We start from the raw sequence: 24847 nt of genomic DNA, 5'->3' as shown, positions 1-24847 counted from the left end.
TAATAAAAAAAATTTAACATGGATATTGTATCTTTTGAACTCCAATATATGTTGGATGATAATAAAAAAATATTCATGACAATTACATTAAATTTTGATATTGTAATAAATAAAAGAAATTTATACAATTATAATAAAAAAATTACGATATGATTGATATAATGAGTTAGAAAATAAAAAATAATTAGATAAAATATACTGAAATACTATTCTACATGATGAAAACAAATAATAAATAAAAATATTAAAAAATTAACAAATGTTTGTCTTAGAAACAATTTGTGAAACTATTGAAAGAAATTGCACAAAGAAAAAACGAATGTATAATTAAGGGTATGATAAGATGAAAAATACCCTAGACATCTAAGAACACTTTTCAAATATCAACATACTCAATGGTTGAAAAATAATTGTTTTAGCCAAACAAAAGAGTTCTTTAAATGAAACAAAAATTAATAAAAATAAGTATTTTTTTTTATATTACCTAGTAAATGAAAGGTTTATGCTATTAAACACTTAAAGTGAAAGTATTAAACATACTCATGTGAAAGAAAAATATACAATAAATAAAAATATTAAAAAATAATAGAATTATTCAAATATGAGACATAATTTTTTTTTAATCAACATACATCATTTTAACATAATTACATAAGATGAAAAATATATTAGAGATGTGAATGAGTTTCATGACAAATCAAATAATTAGAAGAAATAAATAAATAAATAAATATATATATATATATATATATATATATATATATATATATATACGTATACATATACATATACACATATACATATATATATATATATATATATATATATATATATATATATATGTATATGTATATACATATACATATACATATATATATATATGTATATATATATATATATATATGTATATGTATATATATATGTATATACATATATGTATATGTATATACATATATATATATATATATATACATATACATATATATATATATATATATATATATATATGGTTACTTAATTAATTGTGAATATTTTAATAATTTAAATAATGACGGAGATATGGCGGGGATATGTACATCCCATAACCATCCCCATACCCAATTGAAAAAGTCGGGGATTCCCCATACCCATACCCAGTCAATGCGGGGATTCCCCGTCAAAATGGGGACGGTTCAGACAATACCCACGGAGACGGGTTTATTTGTCATCTCTATTCACAACAATATTAAAATTATTATTAAATAAAAATTGTTGAAAATCAAGTTACTATTGTTAATGTACGTAATTTTTTCAATTAAGATGGATAAGAGGCAATCCAATACAATAAACATGTTTGCAAACAAAACAATAATACAGCAATAGATTATTTGCAAGGTAAACATGGAACAAAATAACATAATCTATATTTACCGAAATAATTCAATTTTCAATTATTTCTTGTATTGGTTAAGGAAATAAAGTAATAATTATTTTTAGTTATTGAGGTAGAATTTTAATATTCTTTTCCAGGTTATGCAGTATCTTTTAATTTGAAAAAATATTATTCATTTTCAATAAGAAGAAAACAAATTTCTTCTTCTAGTTTTATTACATTATTCTATTTTACTTTTATTAATGGTATTAAGAGCCTAAAACTTGTGAAACTTGGTAGTCAAAACACATGAGCAAATGAACTTTTGAGAAACAGGTAAAAACTTTTCATCAATCATCTTCCTTTCCGTGTTAACGTATCAATGGCCACTTATTCAATGCAAAATGTCATATCTCTTGATAATAGTTATTAAAACTATACATCATGTTTGTGTTTTTACAGTAAAAAAATATTGAATAATTGTTAAATCCAGAATTCAATAGCCACCAGCTGCTGAGATATAATAAAAAATGTTATCTTTTTCATTCTATTAATTGTCCAATCTTAGAGATTATATTCAGATATAGATGGACGAACATTTGGGATTTAATGGAAAGAAGATCGCATATTATTGCTAGGGTTAAATTAATAGAACTTCAAATATTGTAGTTGTTGAAATATTCAATTATTTCGATTAATAATTTGGATAAATTATATAATTCAAACAATTTAAAGCTCAACAATAAATTCATCAATTTACACAACCCCACCTAAGCAGCCAATTTTCATTCCCAGCAATGCCATAAAGCAATATTCAACTAATTAGCAATATTCTAATTTCTAACCATTCTTGCACGCTCAAGGGTAGATAAAACACGAAAGGGGGAACCAAATAAACAAACAATAATTAAATAATAAAATACGAATGTTTTATCAAGTAGATAATTAGCAGTTTTCTAAGACACCAAAGTAACATTCAGAACTTTCAAAAGCCTTTAACATTAATGTCAGCATGTAAACTTCAATTATGTTCGAGAAAGCTTAAGAAATACAATAACAGTTTAATATGAAACTAAACCAAAATTTCGAAACAGCACAATTCTACTTGACATGGAAATAAAGCAGAGCAACTCCAGCCATATAGTAGAAGCTTAAAGCCTTCTACCCCTCCTTCCACTCTTTCTACGCGTGCTGTCGGAAGGAATGGGAGTAACATCCTCTGGAAAAAAAGAAACAAGAATTAACATCATACAATACAAATGCAAATAATACAAATGCAAATGTCATACAAAAGAAATCAATCAGAAAAGAAACCAGAAAAAAAATGAATACAAACCTAGTGTAAAAAAACCAGTTAGCTACATACTATTTGACTTAAAACAACAAATGAAAAAGGACAACCAGACATTTGAGTACGAGGCAACCAAATTGAACTTGAGGTTTTTCTTAAAAAGGCAAATACCTATGCGACCAATTTTCATTCCTGAACGAGCAAGGGCTCTAAGAGCTGATTGAGCACCAGGACCAGGAGTCTTTGTTTTGTTTCCACCAGTGGCACGGAGCCTGATATGAAGAGCAGTTATGCCCAGTTCCTGATAAAATGATTTCAAACAACACAAAATTAAGTTTGGCAGCTTCAAACCATCAAAAAATAGAATCATACTCACTATAGATTCACAGAATAAAAACAGTGAAAGAAAGAAAAGGTAGCCAAAGCAATTGACTAGTGATATTGGCTTAGGAAACAGGGTGATCAAATAAGAATTCTATAAAACCATAACAGCATCATGACAATCACAACAGTTAACATGGTCAGAAGAAAAAAAAATGACAGTACTAATGTGAATCTCACTGACCTTGCATCTGGCAGCAACATCCTGTGCTGCAAGCATAGCAGCATAGGGAGATGATTCATCTCTATCAGCTTTAACCTTCATCCCACCTGAAGTTAAAAAGTAAGGATACAAGTAAAGCACATTAGAAAGCAAAGCCATCAAATACGTAAGAACACCCGTTTTCCTATATCTACTAAAAAAGAAAAGACTTCACCAAAAAAATTTTAATGGCAAAGAATGTTAGCATGGTTATAAAGAAATAAATTTCAACAAGTACAGTAAATAAAAACTCAAAACTCTTCAAGATAAAGCCAGACAAAGTTGTAAAAACTGCAGGTCAAATCACAAAGCTCCCTCCATCTTAAGTCATGGGAATACTTAAGTGTCGAATAAGGATCATAGAAGCACATAACAGTCTAACAAGAAAGGTGATCGGGGATTCAAAAACAAAGAGCATATGTATTAACACTAACTTAACATTCGCTGAAATTGGATATGGGCAATTTCATTATCAATAACATGTGAAAAACTGATAAAAAAAAAACAAGAAAAATTTGTAGCAGTTACAAATACCAAATAAATTGGTTATGGAATAATAGCATACAATCAATTCATTACTATAATGTTAACAAAAGCCACCATACCAGTGATGCGGACAAGTGTTTCCCTCCCAGACAAATCAGTAACATGCTGCAACCACAAAAATCAAAAATCAAAAATCAAACTTAAGCACTTGAAAATTGAAACCACAAAATAAAAATAAACGAAAATACTTACAATGAAGGTGTCATTGAAGGAAGCAAAGATGCGAGCGACGCCAAACACGTGTTCACCGTCTCTAACAGCTGGACCCAGAGTCACATTTTCTTCTTTTGGCTCTCTAACCTTTCTCCTCGACTGCAAAATCACAACAACAAAAACCCTATCAGAATAGCTACCGTAACATCCCTGAAAACACCACTGAATCGGAAAATTTAGGGTTTGGAAGACTGATTAATCAAGTACGAACCATGTTTGTTGCAACGCAGCGTAGAGATGTGGAAATTAGATGACCCTTCTCGGTAGTTTAGGGTTGTCTGCTGCAAGGTGAAAGAAAGACACAGACACCGTTTGGTTCGATTTTATATACGAAAGATTAGGGTTTTGCAAAGGTAAGTACTTCAATTTACAATGTTACCCCTTAACCTTTTTTGTTTTATTTTGTCCTTGGAGTTGGGCTTTGGGCCAATACTGCCACTAAGAACAAGAACTCAGGTTTCTTCCTCCACTCCCAATATTTATTTTGCACCCCAGTATTTTCTAAATTTCAAAACTGACCTTTGACCATTTAATAAGCTGTATTAAATTTTTTAAAATTTGAACTTCACCCTCTCTCCTATTTAATGAAAATGAACTCACCTCCAGGATTTTACCCTAACTTAACGATGTCATGCTCACCTCTAAATCCCACCAAACCTCACACTCCTCTTTCTCCCTTACTTTGTGTGCTTTCACTCGGACGTAGTGGTTCATTCTTCCCACCTTGTACTCTTTCCTCTCTTCTCATCTGCGTTATTCCTCATTTTCACCATTTAGAATTCACATAGGTAATATCCCCCTCTTTTTTCTATGTTTGTGCTTTTGACTACCATGTTTATGAATGTTTTGAAATTGACGTTATAGTTTTAGTTTCTATAATATTTGAGAAACACAAATCCACAAATCTGGAAACAAATGTGGAAAAGCAGAACTGGAAGTCGGTATCCGTAAGCGGAAAAGATATTGGAAGAGTGAACTTCGATAAGCAAAAAAATGTACCCAAAACCAACACTGAAAGTCAACCTCCATAAGCTTTAGAATATGTACCGCATGTCCATTTCCGGTGAAGCAAATCCCAGATTTGGACTTCCGATAATGGAGTTTTGTGATTTTCCATAAGTGAACTTTTGTGAATGTAGATTCTAGATGTCGACATCCAGTGAATAGCGCATACCAATATATACTTTTATAGAGGTTTGTAACTTTCGGATGTGAACTTCTAATTAAGATTGGTTTCGGATGTGACTTTGTTGATTTCAGATATCGACTTCCAGTTTTATTGAATTATATTTTTTGTTTATTATTTTTTTTTTAGATTTCTTGAATATTTTATTTATATTTTTTATTTTTGTTGTTATGTTTAATTTTTTTTAGTGTATTTATTTTGTGTTGTAATTTTTAATTGTAATTAATTTTAATATTGATATGTTTTTAAATTATTTTATCATATATATATATATATATATATATATATATGACTAGAACACGATGAGCGTTTATACCTTGTGATGAAAGTTTTTCTACTCGTATAAGAGGTCAAGGTCGTCATGGAAAAATCCATCAACAAGTCATGGAGAATTTGATCAATCATCAACAACTCATGAGGAGCAATTTAATGTCATCCACCATGAGGAGGTTGTTCCAAAGTATGACGATCATGATTAAGGAAGATTTTTCAAAGGACCCGAGGATACTTCTCTATTGACAACTATGTTGATCATGTCGCATGTGTTATTTAGGATGACCATACTTTGATAATATTTGTTGAACTTGGTGGATAAATTTAAAAAGTTTATATAATGTTTTTTACTAGGACCGAGTGGACATAAATTTGGTGTCCCATGGTAAGAGATTAAAAAGATTAAGAGTGTGTCATGAGGTTGGTGAGCCATTTGTTCAAAATTTAAGTTTGATGCTCTTGTGTGGTATATGTTATTAATATCCTGATAAGGACCTCATATTGGATTTTGTTGAGAGGTGGCATAAAGAAACCAACAACTTTCATCTTCCTTTCAAAGAGATGATTGTGACACTAGATGACATCCTCCTCCATTTATCTATAGTGGGACAATTTTGTCCAAATGAAGCATTAGACTTCGATGCTACTTTGGAAAGTGTGATAAATATTTTAAGCATTGAACGATCGAGGTGTCATATGAGATCATGCAATGTTGTGGTCCCCACGTAAAACTAAGTTGGTTGAGAGATATGTACATTGAGTGTTATGAGAACCAGTCATAGGAGTTTGCGGCACAAACGTATATGTTGCATCTTTTGGCTGCACCACTTTTTAGATAAGAGCGGTACCTACATTAGTGTGTCGTACCAACATATGTTTGCAGATCTACAGTCATGTGGGAGGTACAAAAATGTCAGACTCTTTTATAGGTACAAAAATGTCTTTAACTTTTTTCATGATTATTGCTTGATTGTTGAAATACATTTGTATTTGCTTGCTTGGAAATGCATTTGTCTCCTACAGTGATTTAGACGGATATCCCATACATATTGACTCATTATTTTTTTTTCAAATAGATTTATTTGGTTTTCGTCCCATCATAATTTCCACGACAAATATAATTTTGTTTTTGACGAAATTATTGTGCTATTAATGAATAAGCATTTTGACAGAGAAAGATGAAAAAAAAACAATAATAATGATTCCAAATTAACATAAAAATAGAAACATAATGAAAAAAGTATAAAAATAGAAACAAAATATAGAACAAAGGAATTCCATGCAAAAATTTGTAATTTTGAACTTTATTTTTCATAACAACATAATATACTTTTTTTTATTTGTAAATATACGGGGGAAAGACAGATAAAATAAATAATTTAATTATTATTTAATTAAAATAACCAAATGTTTCAATACTTTTAAATTGTTAAGTTAAAAAAATGAACACCAATAAACTAGAAATATTATAATTAACTTTTTAATGGTATTAACATTTGTTATAATTAAAATATTAAATAGATCTAAATGATGTATTCACAACTATTAAATAGTCATTAATTAATTAAAACGTTGGGTAAAAGCAAAGTCTTTGAAATAAATAAATGAATTATTTTTAATTTAAAAAATACATTTGAATTACTTTTAAATTACTAAATAAAATAAAATAAAAAATAACATGATAATAAAATTATAATTGACATTAATATTATTATTATTATTATTATTATTATTATTATTATTATTGCAACTAAACACATTAAATAAAGAAAAATAAAATAAATGAATTAAAATAAAATTTTCATTTAAATTAAATGAAATTTTAAGTATGCATTATTATTAATAATAAAAGCAGACACGTTTTCATAAAGATTTGAATTATTTATTTTTATTCGCGCAACTTTGAAAAGATTATAATATATTTATTATATTAATTTGTGTTTATAAAAATATAATTATAATTTAATATAAATATTATATTTTATAAAATTAAATAATAGTATTTTTATTATTTTTATAATAAAAAATATTTAATTTTTTATTAAGATTGAGTTAATTAAAACTAAATTTTTAAATAAAATATTTGTTAGAAAATATAAAAAATACAAGTAGTATACTTTATAAAAATAGAAGTGATAAACGATACAACAATCATTGAGTAAACTCTATAAAATTAGAAAGGTTAGATGGTAAAAAATATATTATAAAAAATTTGTAATTAATGATTAATTTTAATGAAAAGAAATAATTAGTTATCACAGTGACAAATTTAAAATTTAAAGTTGTTAAGTTGTTATATTATCAGCGTAATTATTCTTTTAATTTTTATTCTCTCCCACCCTTTTAATTTACATGTGATAAAAGTATTATTTTTAATTAAACGTTACGAATACAAGTTATTTATAACTTATTTTTTTCTGTATAGAAGATTTACCGTTAAAGGTTATTTATCTTTAAGAATAACTATTATAAGTAGAAAATATATATGTATATATTATGTATGGTTATAAAAAACATTGAAGTAAAAGTAATTTCTCTCTTTTCATTCAATCTTTATTCTGCATATGTTTACTTAACATGTTGAAAATCATAATAATTAACTATTGTGTTAAAGAAGATTTTTTTCTAAAAAATTAAATGAGCAAGCTTATTTATAAAAAAAAAATGGAAAGAAATTTTTATTAGAGATGTTCTTAATAATGATTAAATTTTTATTTTACCACTAAAATCTAATATTTAAAATTGTAGGCTCTAATTTATATGTCAATTTTTCTTTTTTACGAAAATTTTGGATAAAAACGGAGTTTTTTTATCAGCAGGGAAACACCACATTGAATATCGAACTAAATTAGAGGCATGGACAAAACATAAGGTAGGAAACAACACAATAGAATGCAAACACAGATTTACAAAGATTTTATAATGTGAGGAAATAAAGAGACCTCAATATCACAGTTGGCTCATTCTCCCACTATTTTTCATTCACAGTAATAAATACATTAGTTATCCATATTTTATTTATCAAAATAAATATAATAATGAGAATAACTATTTAATGAAATCATTTTGAAATAAATAAGATGATATAATTAATGACCTTCCAATCATCCTTTATTGTCAAAAAAATCAGTTTGAGTTAAATATATGGTAAAAAAAAAATTAAATTATAATGTACCAAAAGAAGATGCTACGTGTGAAAAAACATTGAAGATGTTAGAAACATTTTAACAAGACAAGTATATAATTATGGAATTCGCAGTTATAATTCATACAACAAATTTGTTTTATGTTTTTAAGTTGAAAATTATAATATAAAGTCATTTTGTTGAAAAATTGAAAAAAATGTAATAAAAAGTTCAATTCAATTTTCTTATTATTGGTGGTAATAGAGGAGGGTAAGATTGACTTTTCACGTTTTTTTTAAATATCACGGGTGAGAAAAGAATAAAAAGAGGTGTGAGTTACAGTCTCAAACAACTTGCAATGAATATAAAGCCCATTTTTCTTCATGTCTCTCTCAATCCAAAACGGTTCAGTGGTGGTGGCCTGATTATATTTACAGCTCAAATCATATAATTGCTTAATTTTTATTTTTTTACAAAACAAGACAATAATGGATAAACATGGGCCTACATAAATTTTGTACTTTAAGGATTTTTTGTTTTTGTTGAATAGGTTGTTGCGAAATTTATGCATCTGTGTTTGTTGGACTTTATGATTGATTCCATTCAAAAATAAAGAAGAATAAAAGTTGGTAATTGATTGTTCCATGGAGAACAATACATTGATTTTGAATGATGGTTTTCAAGTTTACCTTTTTTGTTCACTATTGTATCTACACAATGGTTGCCACTACACAATCTCATGGCTTAATTATAACACTTCAAAAGTTCCTTAGCCATTTCAATCATTTCCCATTCTCAATGTACATGTCAAGTTTTCTCAAGGTTAATCAATGTCAATGAACTATAATCATTGTTTATATGTTCATACGTTTTTACATCTACTTTTCATTTTCACGTTGCATTCGAACATATGAAATATTTTTAATTTATGGCATTTGAATAAAAAATGGTTAAATTACTCTTTTGATCAATCTATTTGTCATGAAATTTCAGTTTGGTCCTCAAATTTTTTCGTTGTCTCAATTTAGTCCTCATTTTCTTAAAAATAACTCAATTTGGTCTTCACTGTTAGTTTGACCAGACGATAGACGGTGTTAAAATCAATACCACATGTCAATTTTTTGTTTTTTTTTGAATTCTTTTTTTAAAAAAATTATTATTATTTTTTTAATTTTACACGTGTCACTTCACAGTTGTGCCACGTGTCACTTCACAATTTGACACATATAAAAAATAAATAGAATTAAAAAAATTCAAAAAATTCAAAAAAAAAATAGAAATTGGCACGTGACGTTGACTTTAACATCGTCTGGTCAAAGTTAACGGTGAGGAACAAATTGAGTCATGTTTAAGAAAATGAGGACCAAATTGAGATAACAAAAAACTTGAAGATCAAACTGAAATTTCATGACAAATAGAGGGACCAAAAGAGTAATTTAACAAAAAAAAATATTATTTTTTAGAATGGTTTAATTACTTAAAATTACAAAAATGTCAAAAATTTCATTTCTGGATACACTCAACAACATTTTTGGGTCATTGGCAGAATTTTAAAACATACAAATAACTAAAACTGTATACAGTAGCATTTTTTTAGTTGTGCCATGTAAACGTAATGTTAACACTTCATAAAAACCTAATGTTTTGAACAAAAACCATCCAATTGATTTACGTTCATCACACTCTTTCTTTGCTTGAGTATTTACAAAAGATATTTTTGTTTATTATAGAAAATAGAAACTTCAGAGTATAGATGAAAGCTAAGGAATATATATATATATATATATATATATATATATATATATATATATACTAAATATAGATTATGATAGTGCAATTTGCAATTATTATACATCATAATAAAGTAGCAAAAAGTTCTTTAACCTCACAAAGAAATTGGAAAAGTACCTTTAAAAACGATTTCACATAAAAAAAAATAGGGAATAATACTACTAATTTAATATTATTTTTGCATCAACTCTCTAGAATTTTATGGTAAATTAAAATGACAGCTTGACTCGTTAACTTTTTTTTATTTAAAAAAACAAAATATAAACTCGCAATGAAGCATTATTCATTTTAGAAAAAAAAATACAACAGTAGAGATAATTACAATTATTTCTTCAATTGTTTTAGCCACATGAACCAACATTATCTTGTGAATTGAGTATTTTTTTTTCTAATAAAAAAAAATGCAGAGGTCCCATGGCACTTTCCATAATGGGATAAGTTAAAACCCACATCTTACATTTCCCATGCATGTCATCCACACATAAAACACTGTCTTAGGTGTAAAAGAATTTCTGATTAAGACATAAAGTTATAACCACTTTGTAATATTGTCTTAAATGTCATAAAAACTAAGTGCCTAACTAAAGGACCATTTGTGGCTTTCTTCTTATACGCTCATATATTTTTATTCATTTTAGAGTTTTCAAGCATTAAATATTGTTTTTTATAGCTATATCATTACTATTAATATCTCACCTTTTTTTATGAATTTTATAATAATTAGAACTGTCAAAACGAATAATTCGATTTGATCTACTACAGGTTGATTACTTAGTGAACCAATCAAACTCAGTTCACTTATTAGCAAGTCAAACAAATTTCAACCCGTATCGATCCACTACGGATTGGTAGGTTAAACGGGTTGACTCACAAGCTCACTTAATTAAATTTTTTTTTAGTCAAAACTAGTTTATAATTCTAATTAAAATCTAAATAAACTTTAATACAATCAAAATACAAACAAAAGTAACAAAAACACAAATTATCTATGTGTTAGCTAAAAAAACAACTCAAATACAAAGTCCAACCTAATAAAAAACTTGTGTGACTCTTTATTTGCAGTTGGTGAGCCAATCCAACTCACAACGGGTTCAACCCGAGTGAGCCAGGTCAGAAATCAATCCGTATTAAAATTTGTAAAAAAATTTCAACTTAACTCAGACCCGAATCTATGGTAAGCCAAGTTGGTTCACGGATTCCGATCTATTTTAACATCTCTATTAATAATTGTTATTTTTTTTACAAGAATATCTCTAAATTATTTTATCATGATGATTATTGTATTTTTAGTGTTATATACATTACATTGTGGATTTGTTTAGAATTCAAAAGTCATATACAACGACGATACGTTCATCCAAGTTGACGACGGTCAACGACCCCAACTTTAATTAAAAAAAGAAAAAATGTGTGTACGGTATAATTTATATAAAATTATCTTCGATAAATAACTGTATTTTCTGACAAAAAAAAAAATCTCTTTCTATGAGCCGAAGAAGCTTTTCTCCCGTGACTAAAAATTAGACTATAGCATGATGGAGTTTTGCCTGCCAACAACATCTTCATTTGTCTCATGTGAAAGATTATGGTCATGGTCATGTCATCAATTAGTGATAATTACTAAACACAAGTTAGAACATGGGACGAAGTTTCTCTATAATCTTTTAAGAAAAATAATATAAAATAAAAACTGAAATTATTTTTTATTTATCTATGTATAATTTTATTTTTTTAATAAACTTATACAACAACACGTGTAAAGATGAGTTAATACAAAACATTTGTGCCTTTATATATTTTAAGATAAAACCCACGTAAAGCACTTCTATGTGCTAATATGAGATGGATGTAATGTAACGGTTCATGTGGAGGCCACCATACAAATAGCAGAATATACGGTTACAATTATTTTTTCTTAAAAGAATATCTTATTAACAAGATGATAAGAATTTAAGTTTGAGTCTGAATTTTATATTGGTTAAAAATGAGAAAGTAAAATACTATATCATAAATTTACTATTTTAAATTTTTGATTGAAAATAGTATCGATGTTTTATATAATTAAATTTAGGTGTCGTTAGTATTTATTCTCTTTAAATCTAACACAAGATTTTTTAAACAAATATTTTATTTTTCGTTTAGTTTTGAAATTTCCCTTATTGATATAAAATATGCAGTTGTAATAAATATTAAAGTTTGGAAATAAACTTATCTAGTTCCTATATTAGTACAACTGACTTAAAAAGAATATTAAAATAATGGTTGTCTCAAGTAGTCAGATAACTGTGTCTGTTTAACATTTTCGATAAGTTTATTTGATTTTCTCTGTAGCAAACAACCATAACTTTTACGGTATCATGGACAATAAATTATTCATAAAGTATATGAAGAAACTGAAGATTGTTAATGGTTTAGGCCATTGTGCCATATAAAATTACAACACAGACATTGTGGGAAATAAAAAGTAGAAAAACACTTCAATTGCATTTTAATTAGTGTCCAAGACATGAAGTGTTGTTGTTGTTGGGTAAGGGATTTACAAAATTAACTTCAAATAAAATCACTCTTCATTTTTTTTTTGTTCATTCTCCTTCAAACACAACCACGAGTTAAACTATTTTTTTTTTCTGTTAATAAAATAGTATTTCTATTTTTTTAATTGAATATACTTAAAAGTTAAAAGGAATGTGATATTTGTATGAATGTTCTTGCTACGCAAATTATTATTAAAAAAAAAAGTTAACTATATAGTTGAACATAAACACCCAACAGTATAAAAGTATAAAAGTACGCAAGTGTTAACTATATCAAGAGTATTGCTATATGATACCGATTAATAATAATTAATAAACATATAATTTTGAGAAGTATGATATTAAATGAATTATAATTTTAATAAGTTTTATTTTATTTTTAGGGAATTGATATACAATTGTTAATTCATAATTTTTGTATGTACAAGAAAAAAAGTTAAAAAATAATTTAATAATAAAATAATTTTAACGTTTGTTGTATTTTTTTTAAACCATTTTTCTTTTATTTTAGTGTTGTAAAAAATAAAATATAATTAAATGTAAAAAATAACAAACAAAGCAACAAATGAAAAAAAAAACCCGGTATATCAATTATCAAGTGATAAATTTTTAAATATTTGAAATGTTTAAAGAAAACAATTAAAATTATTTAAAAAAAGAAAAACGTTTAAAATGTATCTTTCAAACATTTTAAAATTCCACATTTTTAGTCTTTTCATTTCAAATTTTTATTGAAAGACGATTTTCAAATATTAAATATCTTTGCTTGTGATTTTCAAGTGTTTAATATATTTACTTGTTTCTTGGTACATAAGTTAAAAATTATAAAGTATTTATTTTGTATTTAAAAAACAATTATAAGAATAAAATAAAAAAACAAAATATTTATATTTTTAAAAATTTGTTATATAAATTTATATTATTTTAATTAATTGAGTTAATTATTTCAGATGATATAAATATAATAAAATTAAATATTACTAATTATATCTTAATAAAAACTACCTTAAGACATCGTTAACATTTTTTTATTAATTAAATAGTATTTTAAAATTAAATTTAAAGGAAATATAAGTTACAATGGAGTGATTGAACGTTAAAGAAATATACATTGATTATTTAAATCATCAATTCACATTCATTAATATATTTAATGTAATAAATGTATTTCCAACCACATTTAATAGAAAACAGTTTATCAATTACATATCATGTGAGACTTGTTCTTGACTAAGAGAAAATAAAATAAAATATTTTAATTGTATACTACCATATGAATATTGAGTATTGATACATGCTTTTACTATGAATTTTGGATTATGTTTTAAAATGTAGTCTATATGTTTAAGTATGCAGATAGGAGTTGCACAGTAAATAAATATTAATAAAACTAATTTATAATAACACATAAGGAGCATTTTTTTTTCACATTTTATAATACCAAATTTACTTTTAATCATTATTTTAGAATATTTTTTTGTCTTAAATTATTATTTAAAAAAATTATATATATTTTTTTAATACTATATTTAATAATTATTTTAAAAATAAATTATATATTTGTTATTGATTTTAATTTAAATTTTTTAAAAATTAAAAAATATAAACACGCATACACGATATCATCTGTGTGCTAGTATTATATAAAAAAAGACTATAAACCTTTTTTCTTAGGAATTTGAGATATATATAAACCTTTTCGTTAAGTAAATGTTTGAGAATGGTTAGCTGCAACCTTATAAAACAGTTCGGAAAAGGAAAAAAAATTAATATGTGAAATTGGCTAGTAAACATTTATATAATACATGAAATATCATATGAAAAACTTGTTTTTTTATATATAAATATATAAGTGCGAGCCAAAAAGAGAAAAAATCATACAAGTTTACACATCGTTCTGTTGGAAATTACTACCACCCTATTATATTATAATATCTTTAATTTTATTGGAAAAAAGGTTAATGTGTTGTTTCCTACACGAATATTAGTATTACCATTGCTTATTCTTTTTATATTTTTTGTTCTTGTTAAAGAATGAGAAAAAAGAATAATTGATTAGTAATAACATTTTTATCATTTAGTGGAATTGGTACTAGATACATATTTCATTATGGATAATCCACTTAACAATGTCAAGCATGAAAAAACTATATGATACAGAGCACGATGAATAATAGTAATTTATGAAAAGTAAAATAAATAATTAATGAAGATGTATAAAATTAAATTCGAGTATTTAATATTTATAGGTTATAACAGAGGCATGGCAGGATCTGTAATTGGTGATAATTTGGAAGCATGAAGTTGGGAACAGCGAAACATAAAAGAGTGGAGACCACGTGCACCTCACTACATGGTTTCTGTGTTATCCTCTTTCGCCTTGCACTTGCCTCATTTAATATCAATGAATTTATGTTCAGTGTTCACGGTTCCAATGCAGAAGAAAGATGGAATATACTCCTTACCCTTCTTTCGTAATTGCCTTTTTCCTTTAACAATTAATCTCCTTATTAATCCTTAAATCACGTTATTAGCATCTTCCTGTGTTTTTTCTTCAATGCTGTTTGGTACTGATGATACCTCTTTTTTGCTTTTTGCTTTTTCTCTCTTCCTTTTCAACCTCCCAACTTCCTATCTAACCAACCAACAACACCATCTTTTTGTCACCCATCAAGAGATTCCTTTTTTTTTTTCTCTTGGATAATTTTTTTTTATTTTCTTTAGTTCTTAGATATTTAAAAAATTATAGTTTGGGTATATTCTTAGTTTTATATATTAGTCAGTTTTAAATTTATAAAATTAAATATTAATGCTTTTAAAAATAAAATTTAAAAAATTTAAGTGTTTTTTGTCTCAACTTTTATTATAAAAGTTAGAATTACTCCATTTTCAAAACTCGAGTTCCAATTTAGTCTCTCAATCTTAGAATTATGTGAATTTAGTTTTCTTAATCAAATTTATTAAATTTATTTGACGTCTTAAATATGTTTTATGATAATTTTTTTATTAATTTTAAAATAAATATATGTCAAACTGTATAAACAATTCAAATATTATAATGAAATGCATTTGAAAAGTTAAATAAAATAAAACAAAATTTGGTTGTAAAAAATGATTAAATTTATTTAAAATTAAAAGACTAAATTGAATTAAAATTTCAAAAAAAATTTAATTTTAATTTTCATTATAAATTGAAAAAACACATTTAATAAAAAACCTAATCTTTATTATAAATTTTCAGTTAGTCCATTCAATACTTACTTAGAACTGTTATCTTATTCTGCTAATTTTATTAAAAAAATTTAACTTTATCAAATATATTTAATTATTATTTTTATCTTAAACATACAAAATAGTAAAGAGCCCAAACTGTCCCTATGTTACAGTGAAGACACTATACCATCCACAACAGTCATAAGTAATGGTATGAAAATTGTGTTAATAAGTTAATCAGTGAACGAAATAAAATAACATTTACATATTAATAGAAAAGTTTAAGAATATATAGTTAACTAAAAATATAAAAAAAATAACTTTCAATAAAAAAATCTTAATAAACACTCTATTTATAAATATAAAATATAAAACAAAATTACGCCGTGATTAAATATAAAAGATATATTATCATAATTGATCGTAGAATCTTTTCACATAATTTATATATTACTTACTTAATTTTTGTATCCCTACCTATGCTAGGTCCTATTAAACTTTGGTAAGTGGGTTTCATTTGTTGGCAAACTCAGAGGGCAACTGTTCATGCACATTGCTTCAACTACTTACCGGTGCCAGCTGGCACACCATTAAATAACTCTCTTACATTCATTCCCTACTCTCACTCAATACCTTCTACAAAGGCAACATGTCGTGTGACGCCGTTACAGTTTTACAGTCCGTGAAACCGAGGGTGGCATTGTCGTAATAACAGGTTAAGACGGAGGGTACTTTGGTTGTGTGAGGTGGCATCACATGCGGTCAAGCTCTGCACTGCACAAAACAGCACCGAACCGAAACTGTGAGCGATAAGAGCAAGAGAGAGACAAAGAGTGATTCAGAAGCGCTCCTTTGCGCATAGCAATGTCTGTCATCACCTGAATTCTATGCTCCTTTTTTCCTCTCTTCTCTTTCGTGTAAGTAAGGCTCCTCACAAGCCAATGTTAACGAAAACAGTAACCACTCGCTGCATTTGCGTCTGATTGATGCATTCCGTGAGATGAAAATGTGTAATCATGCATACCAACTCGCTTCTCAACTCAGTTGCTTTATTTCCTTCTTTTTATAAAGTTAATCCATACATAAATAGATTGAACAGGATTTGGATGTGTTTACTATTTTAGTTACAGATTTTACGCTGGAATGTAGTGATCTTATCTCATGTTTCTTCAGCTTCAAGATTTTTTTGTTTATTTGTTTTCTTGACTGAGTTAATTGTATTTGCCATTTTTTCCGGCGTGGCTGTGTCTGAATAGTTGAGATCTCAAAGCCAATGCTATTTTTTGAGGAACATTTTCTGCGGAATGCTTGATCCGGCCTGAAACATTCATTTCCTGTTTCGCCTGCCTCGTCTTGGTTTCCTGTTTCGCCTCGTCTTCGACTTTCGCTGTGGGACTGTGTGAGTGGAGCAGTCAATTTTATTATTAGTTAAAGGTATATTCTCTTACAAGGAATAAATAATTTTCGTGCATGTTTTTTTTTTAAATGATGAATATTTATTCCAATTTTTTAATGATCACCGGTATAATTTGTTCCATTTTTTGATATTATTTTTAAGAATTTATTCCGATTGTCATGATGAGATTAAGGATTGAATTGCATGTTCGAAAGGAACTGATGTGACTGGATTTTAGGTTGACTTGCAGAGAGCATGGCGTCATGGGATCAAATAGGGGATCTTGCGAATGTGGCCCAGTTGACTGGTGTAGACGCTGTGAAGCTGATTGGGATGATTGTGAGAGCTGCAAGCACTGCACGGATGCATAAGAAGAACTGCAGGCAGTTTGCACAGCATCTGAAGTTGATTGGGAATTTGCTGGAGCAGCTCAAGATCTCAGAGCTGAAGAGGTACCCAGAAACTAGGGAGCCTCTGGAGCAGTTGGAAGATGCCCTCAGAAGGTCTTATATATTGGTCAATAGTTGTCAGGACCGTAGCTACCTCTATCTGCTGGCTATGGGCTGGAACATTGTTTATCAGTTCAGGAAGGCTCAGAATGAAATTGATAGATACCTGCGTCTTGTTCCTCTCATTACTCTTGTGGATAATGCTAGAGTCAGGGTATCTGCTTCTATTTTTGTTTTTGCTGTGTTCGATTATATGCTATCTCTAGCTGTGAATGATCTTTTTTATTGTTGATCACTCCTAAACTAAAGAACTTGGCTTAAATAACATTTACTTCAATTCTGTTGTTGAAAGTCATATCAAGATTCACACTTTAAGACATTCTTATACAGAAAAGGGCCCCTGTTTCTTCATTAGATGTATCCACACAATTATGTCCCTTGATGCTGTGTCGTACTATTTGGTACGAGGACAACAAAGCATTTCTTGTAAATTATGGTTGAACTCATTAGTCTGGTTCCTTCTGTATTGTGATCCTGTGAATAGAGTCAAGCAATACTTTTGCTTTTACCTTAGTTTCCAATCAGCACCGGCACCACTATAAAATAGGGCACTAGCCCAAGTTGTAAGCCATCAACCAATTAATCAAATCCCTGTTTCTCTACTGTGAGTGTGTATGTGTATATATGTACATGTGTATGCGAGTGTGGCTGTTGTGAAAAATTTTTATTTCTGGATTGTGCGAATCTCAATATTTATGAGGATTATGAACTGCTCTGTCAATGTAATGGTAGCATCTGCTATTATAAATTTGGTATGAAAATATGGTTAACAATCTATTACTTCTCTCATTCTCTGGAATATTCAGGAGAGACTTGAAGTTATTGAGATGGATCAACGTGAATACACATTGGATGATGATGACCAAAAGGCGCAGACAGTTATTTTTAAACCAGAACCTGACATAGATGACACTGCTGTGTTGAAAAAAACACTATCCTGTTCTTATCCCAACTGTTCTTTCACTGAAGCGCTTAAAAAAGAAAATGAAAAGCTTAAATTAGAGCTACAACGGTCACAAGCAAATTTGGATATGAATCAGTGTCAAGTTATTCAACGTTTACTAGATGTCACAGAAGTTGCAGCCTATTCTGTTCCAGAGAAGTCTTCCCCAGAGAAAAATCACAAGAAAGAGGAATACAATTATTCTAAAGACCACAGTGACAATGAGCATTCATCTGATGAAAAACATCATGCAAAAGTTGATAAGCATTCACAGTCAAGGTTATTCATTTCTCTCTTCCTCGACTTCAATGTTTTTGTAGGTTCACTCAGGATAGCTAGTTTACCAAAAGTCAGAATACATATGTGAATTTTTAACCTTACCCCTCTGTCATCTAGGAAGTCAATTTAGTTTTGACTACTCTAAAAGTTCCTGCTTCTTCCATTCCATCCCTTTATTCCAGTCGGATGCTATCAACAATAGCTATTTCTAATAATTTGTATATCTTTACCATTCTTATTACTAACTCATATTGATCCCAACAGATATTCAGTTGCGCAAAAGGATCTAGTATCAGCTGGGGGTTCTTATCAGGAAGAAGATTGGCACACTGATTTACTTGCTTGTTGTTCTGAGCCTTCACTCTGTATGTTCTCTCTTGCTTGATTTTTTTTAGGTTCTGTTTACCATTTACTCTTCTGAGGTTTATTACCTGCATATTATTGCTCAGTGTTTTTGTAGCCTTATCAACGAATGGTAATGCCTTTTCTTGTTCATTTCCAATATGTCAGCGCCACTAGTTTAGTAGTCTGTAACCCTTTATCATGCATGGTGCTACAAAATCCCAGCCACAAATCCGTGTTCCTTTTGCCATCAAATTGAGGTTTATTTTTCAAACTTTTTAAACTATTTAACGTTCAGCATGTCTCTGTTGAGGTAAAATGTTTCGGTGGTCCGCCTTCCTTTGTTTGGGATCTACTCAGTTGAAATACTTGTTTAATTTGACTTTCTTTCTCTTTTACAAAATTTTAATTTTCTCAAGTTACACTAATAGGAATGTGGTTTTGCATGATATGCTGCTCAACACTAATTGGATGAAATAGACAGCTGCATGAGAATTAGAAAATAGGATATATAAGACTGAAGCTTAAGTCAAAAGTTACCGTATAGTTATAAGCATGTTAATGTTTTATACAACTGAGTATTGGGTGGTAAAAGTATAACGACAAAATAGGGTCGATTTAGCATAGAAGAAAATGTTGGGTTAATCGGTGCTCATACTAGACAAGATAGGACTATGAATGAATGAAATATATGGACACTTGGGGTCATACCTACTCAAGAAAAAAATGGTAGAAGCTTCTCTTTGGTAGTTTGGACTTATGTGGGTATGTCTTGAAGAAACATCAATTAGGAGAATAGATTAGATAGAGGTTACACTATCTCTAGTTAGAGTAACCATTTAGAAAGAATTAGAGGTCAATGGTTTGTCAAGGGATAGCGTCATAGAGCTTTGAAAATCTCTTATGTTGTGATTGGATAGAAATTATCGTAAGAACTGGACATCTGTCCTTTGAATGAAAAAAAAAAACGTGGAAATAGTACACATAAAAATAAGTTAGCTCAGGAGAGCATCCAATACCTGTGTACTTCCAATTCCTAATAACAAGTATAACATTTGCACTGCAGGTATGAAGACATTCTTCTATCCATGTGGAACATTTTCAAAGATTGCTTCTGTTGCAAGAAACAGGCCCATATGTAAGTTAGCTATGATATAATGTGTTACTATTAAATGGATCATGAATCTTTCTTATGGGCCTTTAATAGCTGAAGTCTTGTGTGCCCTTTCTTTTGTTGTGGAGACCAAAGATGATAAAGACTCAGACCACCCAGGCCCATGCAGACCCACTATTTGGAAAGCCTTAATTTTAATAAATTTAGTTAAAACATTGTTTTGAGGACAGCCTCTGTAGTATCATGGTGACATCTTGTGCCACATAATCCCATGTTCATCTAATTTGACATAATAATGACATGCTTTTATGTAATTGAGAACTTTTCCATAAGTTAAAAGTTAATGCTAAGGGTTCTCAGTTACAAAACTTTCTCTTTGCTTGTTATTCTTACCTTCAATCTGGTTGGTTTGAAACACTATGAGCATTATTGAGGCTTTGTTACTACGATTTCAGCTTCTTCTTTTTTTTTTCAGCCTCTGGAGAAGCATGTAATGACTTGATGGCATATTCATTAATTTTGTCTTGTTGTTGCTATACTTGCTGCGTAAGGAGGAAACTTCGGAAGATGTTGAACATCACAGTAATACTTCCTTCCTTCTCTGCATAAATATGACATCTCATTCCCTCTTTTTTGGTACAACTAGTGTTTGGGATTTTTGGATATCATAAGCTTTTAAGATGCACATTGCATATTCATTGTAAATGTCTCATATTCTACTGGACATGTTCCATAGTGCCCACCTTTTTTTAAGCATGGTCATATTATTCAGTATTATTAATCCATGTTTATGCAATTCGTACCAACTCTTATTATTAAAAGTAGGTTCTGTTCATCCAATTTTCAAGTCGAGTTAAAATTATAGATGTGTCAAAATTTGAGCACTGGAATTAGTATGATGCATACACATTTGTTGGTTTCTTTGAATTTTTTTACCCACAGCTACTTTCTATGCTAGGGGGGCTTTGTCGATGATTTCCTCTCTCATTTGATGTGTTGCTGCTGTGCCCTTGTGCAAGAATGGAGAGAAGTGGAGATCCGTGGGATCAGTGGTATGTCCTCCTAATTCCTCAAATTGCTTTAATATAATATTGGGAACTTCATCTTGTTCAAAGTGCTAATTCACCTAGTAGGTGTCATGATCGTCCTTCATTTTCTCAGCAAAACCTGTTGAATTTGGATCTGGCTTATTATCAATTTCTCTGTACTGTCTCATTTTCTGATATTAAACCATTTTGCAGGTCCTGAGAAGGCCAAAACAAGCCCTCCACCATCTCAGTACATGGAATATTAACTAAGAAATGAAATCATCATTGGTTTGTTTGCGAATTCAAGGTGACTTGGAGACCATGGTAAATTGTAGAGGCTATCTGTATTAGAATTCACAGGAAGGCAGGAATTATGTATTTTTATTCTCACCGCACCTGGCCTTGTTTTAACTATGTATAGATAGTGACTTTATTTCATTGTTCTCGAGAAAAGTTGTTTCTAGATATAGTTGATGCTGTATCATAAACCTATTTTCCCCCCTGGTTTAATATAGTCCGAGTTAATTTATTGGCATGTTTTCTCATGCGTACAACTGAAACCTTTCATCTATTTATGTCATTACTCATTTGATTAGCTAACCCTAGGTTTTGTTGATATCGATTAATATTTACTTCATACACAAACGAAAAATAAAGTTGAATGCAGAGGTGTTGATTTTTTAAGGTGGTGAGTAAAAATGGATCAGCCTTGACATATTTATTCATCATTTGTTCTCTTTTAACAAGTCATTTCTGTTCAGTTCGGTTAAATGATTTTTGCAGTTCGACCATTTTATTCTGCACCAATCCGAAAAGTTGCTATCTTTCATTTGGTGAATATGAAAAGTTTTCATTCTGGTCAATATTAGTACGTGCACGAACTTATTGCCCTCGTACTCCTCGAACGAACTAGTCGAAACCAAACTGACCAAAACGCCCCACAGCGGATACTATAACTATACGACAGTGGTAGGTAATTGCAATCCCTTGTCTCTGTTGTGTTTGAATTGACCCAAAGAAAACGAAACAGTACAACACATGGTTCCAATCTCATATGTCCATGGCAATTGCACTTCAACTGGTACTGAAATTCAAACCAAGCACCCCTGCAACAGCTTTTAATGAACTCTCCACTCAAGCCATTCTTCCCACACTTTCCATTTTTGCCGTTTTGTGACCCCTTTTCGGTGTCTGGGAATTTCTTCTTCTTTTTTTCTTTAGATTTTAAATTTTTCTTATTTCTCCATATTTCGTTATATTGTTGTGTTACCTGATTGATATTCGTTATTTCTTCAACTAGTATTTTGTTGTGTCCATCCAAAAATATATGAATCAACCCAACCCACCCAGTGAATGTTTTAGAGTGTTTGGATACCTATTTGAGGGCACAGACTTGGATTTGCTCATTCTAATGCACTGATAGGGAAAACAGCCAGACTAGTGAATTTTAAAAAAGGATAAAGATAGTTTAACCCAACTTTTTTGATCCACTTTTAATTCACTTCTTTAATCACTATTAGATCATTTATTTTGATTCTTTCAAGTGATATAATGTGATGATCTAATGGTGATTAAAGTAATAAGTTAAAAATATATCAATAAAATGAATTAAAGTATCATTGTCCTTTAAAGAACTTGACTTGGATCGAACTTTTCAACATTTTAAACCCTAAACATTATTAGGCTTTCTAAAGTTGTATTTTTTCACGTTGAAATAAGTATAGGAAAGAATATTACTTCGAATAAATAAGCTATTTATAACATAATTAAAAGAGAATTCTTTTTCTTGCTGTACACAAATTTTTAACACTTTTATCTTTCAAGTAATCACTAGTTTAAATTTAATTATTTTTTAAATTAAAATTATCATTTTATCATTTTATTCTTCAAATATTTTTTTTAACTAAAATAACTATGTAAAAAAAAAAAACAAAAACGTGTGTTTTCACTACTCAACCATAATTTTCATATTTCATTTTTTTCTGAGGTTAAAGTAACCCCATGTCAGTTGCTAAAAAAAAAATTGGTTTATTAAAAGTTCCAAAAGGTTTACATGGCATTTGAGTTTCTTAACCTTTAAAAAACGGATTTATTGCATCAGAAATAATTTGTTATTATAAAAAAAAATATTAATCCTTAACCTTCGGATCAAGATACTGGGAAAATAAAACTATACTACTAGGTGTTTCATCGATCTACCTGAGTAATTTTTTTTAATTCACAGCGTATATACATTTAAGGACTTATTTATTATTATTTGTATGGTAGGGTGACAATGTGATATGAGTCGTGAAAGCGGACTTGTAAATATAAAAAAGTGTGGGACAAATTAAATTTTTGGATCCATTGGTCCATTTTAACCGGTCTGTATAGCACAAGTAAATTTAAATTATAAAAATAAATTTTGTATTTTTAATATTAAACGGAAAGATAAATACTTTATAATGCAACCATTGTTATTTGTATTAGTTACATATGTATAAATATAAATGTTATTAATTACATATTCAGATAAATGTATGAACCTAACCTGATTAATGATTTTTAGAATTTTAATAGTCATAATTGGAAAATCAACATTCAAAAAGTATAATTGTATAATTGTTATTTTTTTTAACTAATATTCTATTGGTTACGTCTAAAGTACATTTTTGTTTTTTGTTTTTTTGATATATTATATTATACTTGTTAATTCAAAATAAAAAAATAAACAATCCTTATGCATATCATATGTTATGTGGGACAGAAGAAGAGAGAAAAATTAGCGCGCATTTCTTTTGCGATGGGACAACAAAACCTAGTTTAATGTAGGTGACTCACATTACCACCCCTATTTTGTGGTTATTAATTTTCAATGATATTTCTCCTAAGATCAAAAGAGTTCAAGGTTAACTACTAATGTTTGTTAATTGTTAGGTTTGACCTTTAATAATATGTTTAAAAAAAGTTAAAATAATGAAGTTTATTTTGTCTCATTTATGGTGAGTGGATGAGGTTTTCTAGGTTAGGAATGAGTGTAATTTTCGAAACCTTTAAAAGAGAGAAAGGAAAAAAAAATTGGTTGAAATATTTACCAAGTGGTCTCAATGAAATTACGTTTATCGCGTTGTTTATTATTGGATAATTTGAA

The 24847-nt window shown here is 28.6% G+C and overlaps 2 protein-coding genes across 4 annotated transcripts; one reads left to right on the top strand and one right to left on the bottom strand.

Moving 5' to 3' along the window:
* Positions 1–2258: 2258 nt before the first annotated feature.
* LOC114174740 (40S ribosomal protein S14-like) lies at positions 2259–4343 on the bottom strand. Its single transcript, XM_028059590.1, has 6 exons — positions 4196–4343; positions 3964–4083; positions 3831–3876; positions 3208–3293; positions 2814–2943; positions 2259–2570 (listed from the first exon to the last, which is right to left on the bottom strand). Exons 1-6 carry the CDS (start codon positions 4196–4198, stop codon positions 2503–2505), a joined length of 453 nt encoding a protein of 150 aa, XP_027915391.1. The 5' UTR covers positions 4199–4343; the 3' UTR covers positions 2259–2502.
* A 12393-nt stretch (positions 4344–16736) lies between these two features.
* Positions 16737–22254, top strand: LOC114174068 (cell number regulator 13-like). Of its 3 annotated transcripts, none has more exons than XM_028058809.1 (9): positions 16737–17023; positions 17363–17540; positions 17741–18165; positions 18818–19233; positions 19498–19598; positions 20642–20713; positions 21165–21271; positions 21648–21741; positions 21931–22254. In XM_028058809.1, exons 3-9 carry the CDS (start codon positions 17758–17760, stop codon positions 21981–21983), a joined length of 1251 nt encoding a protein of 416 aa, XP_027914610.1. In that variant the 5' UTR covers positions 16737–17023; positions 17363–17540; positions 17741–17757; the 3' UTR covers positions 21984–22254. The 3 variants fall into 3 exon arrangements, with proteins under 3 accessions (XP_027914610.1, XP_027914613.1, XP_027914612.1); XM_028058812.1 differs by having other exon boundaries at positions 17753–18165; positions 21931–22252; XM_028058811.1 differs by having other exon boundaries at positions 16796–17116; positions 21931–22252.
* The last annotated feature ends 2593 nt before the right edge of the window (positions 22255–24847 follow it).

This window comes from Vigna unguiculata, chromosome 2 (genome assembly GCF_004118075.2).
Source record: "Vigna unguiculata cultivar IT97K-499-35 chromosome 2, ASM411807v1, whole genome shotgun sequence".
NCBI classification, from domain to species: domain Eukaryota; kingdom Viridiplantae; phylum Streptophyta; class Magnoliopsida; order Fabales; family Fabaceae; genus Vigna; species Vigna unguiculata.
Note: the sequence above shows the minus strand (reverse complement) of the source record. Positions and strands in the feature narration are given on the sequence as shown.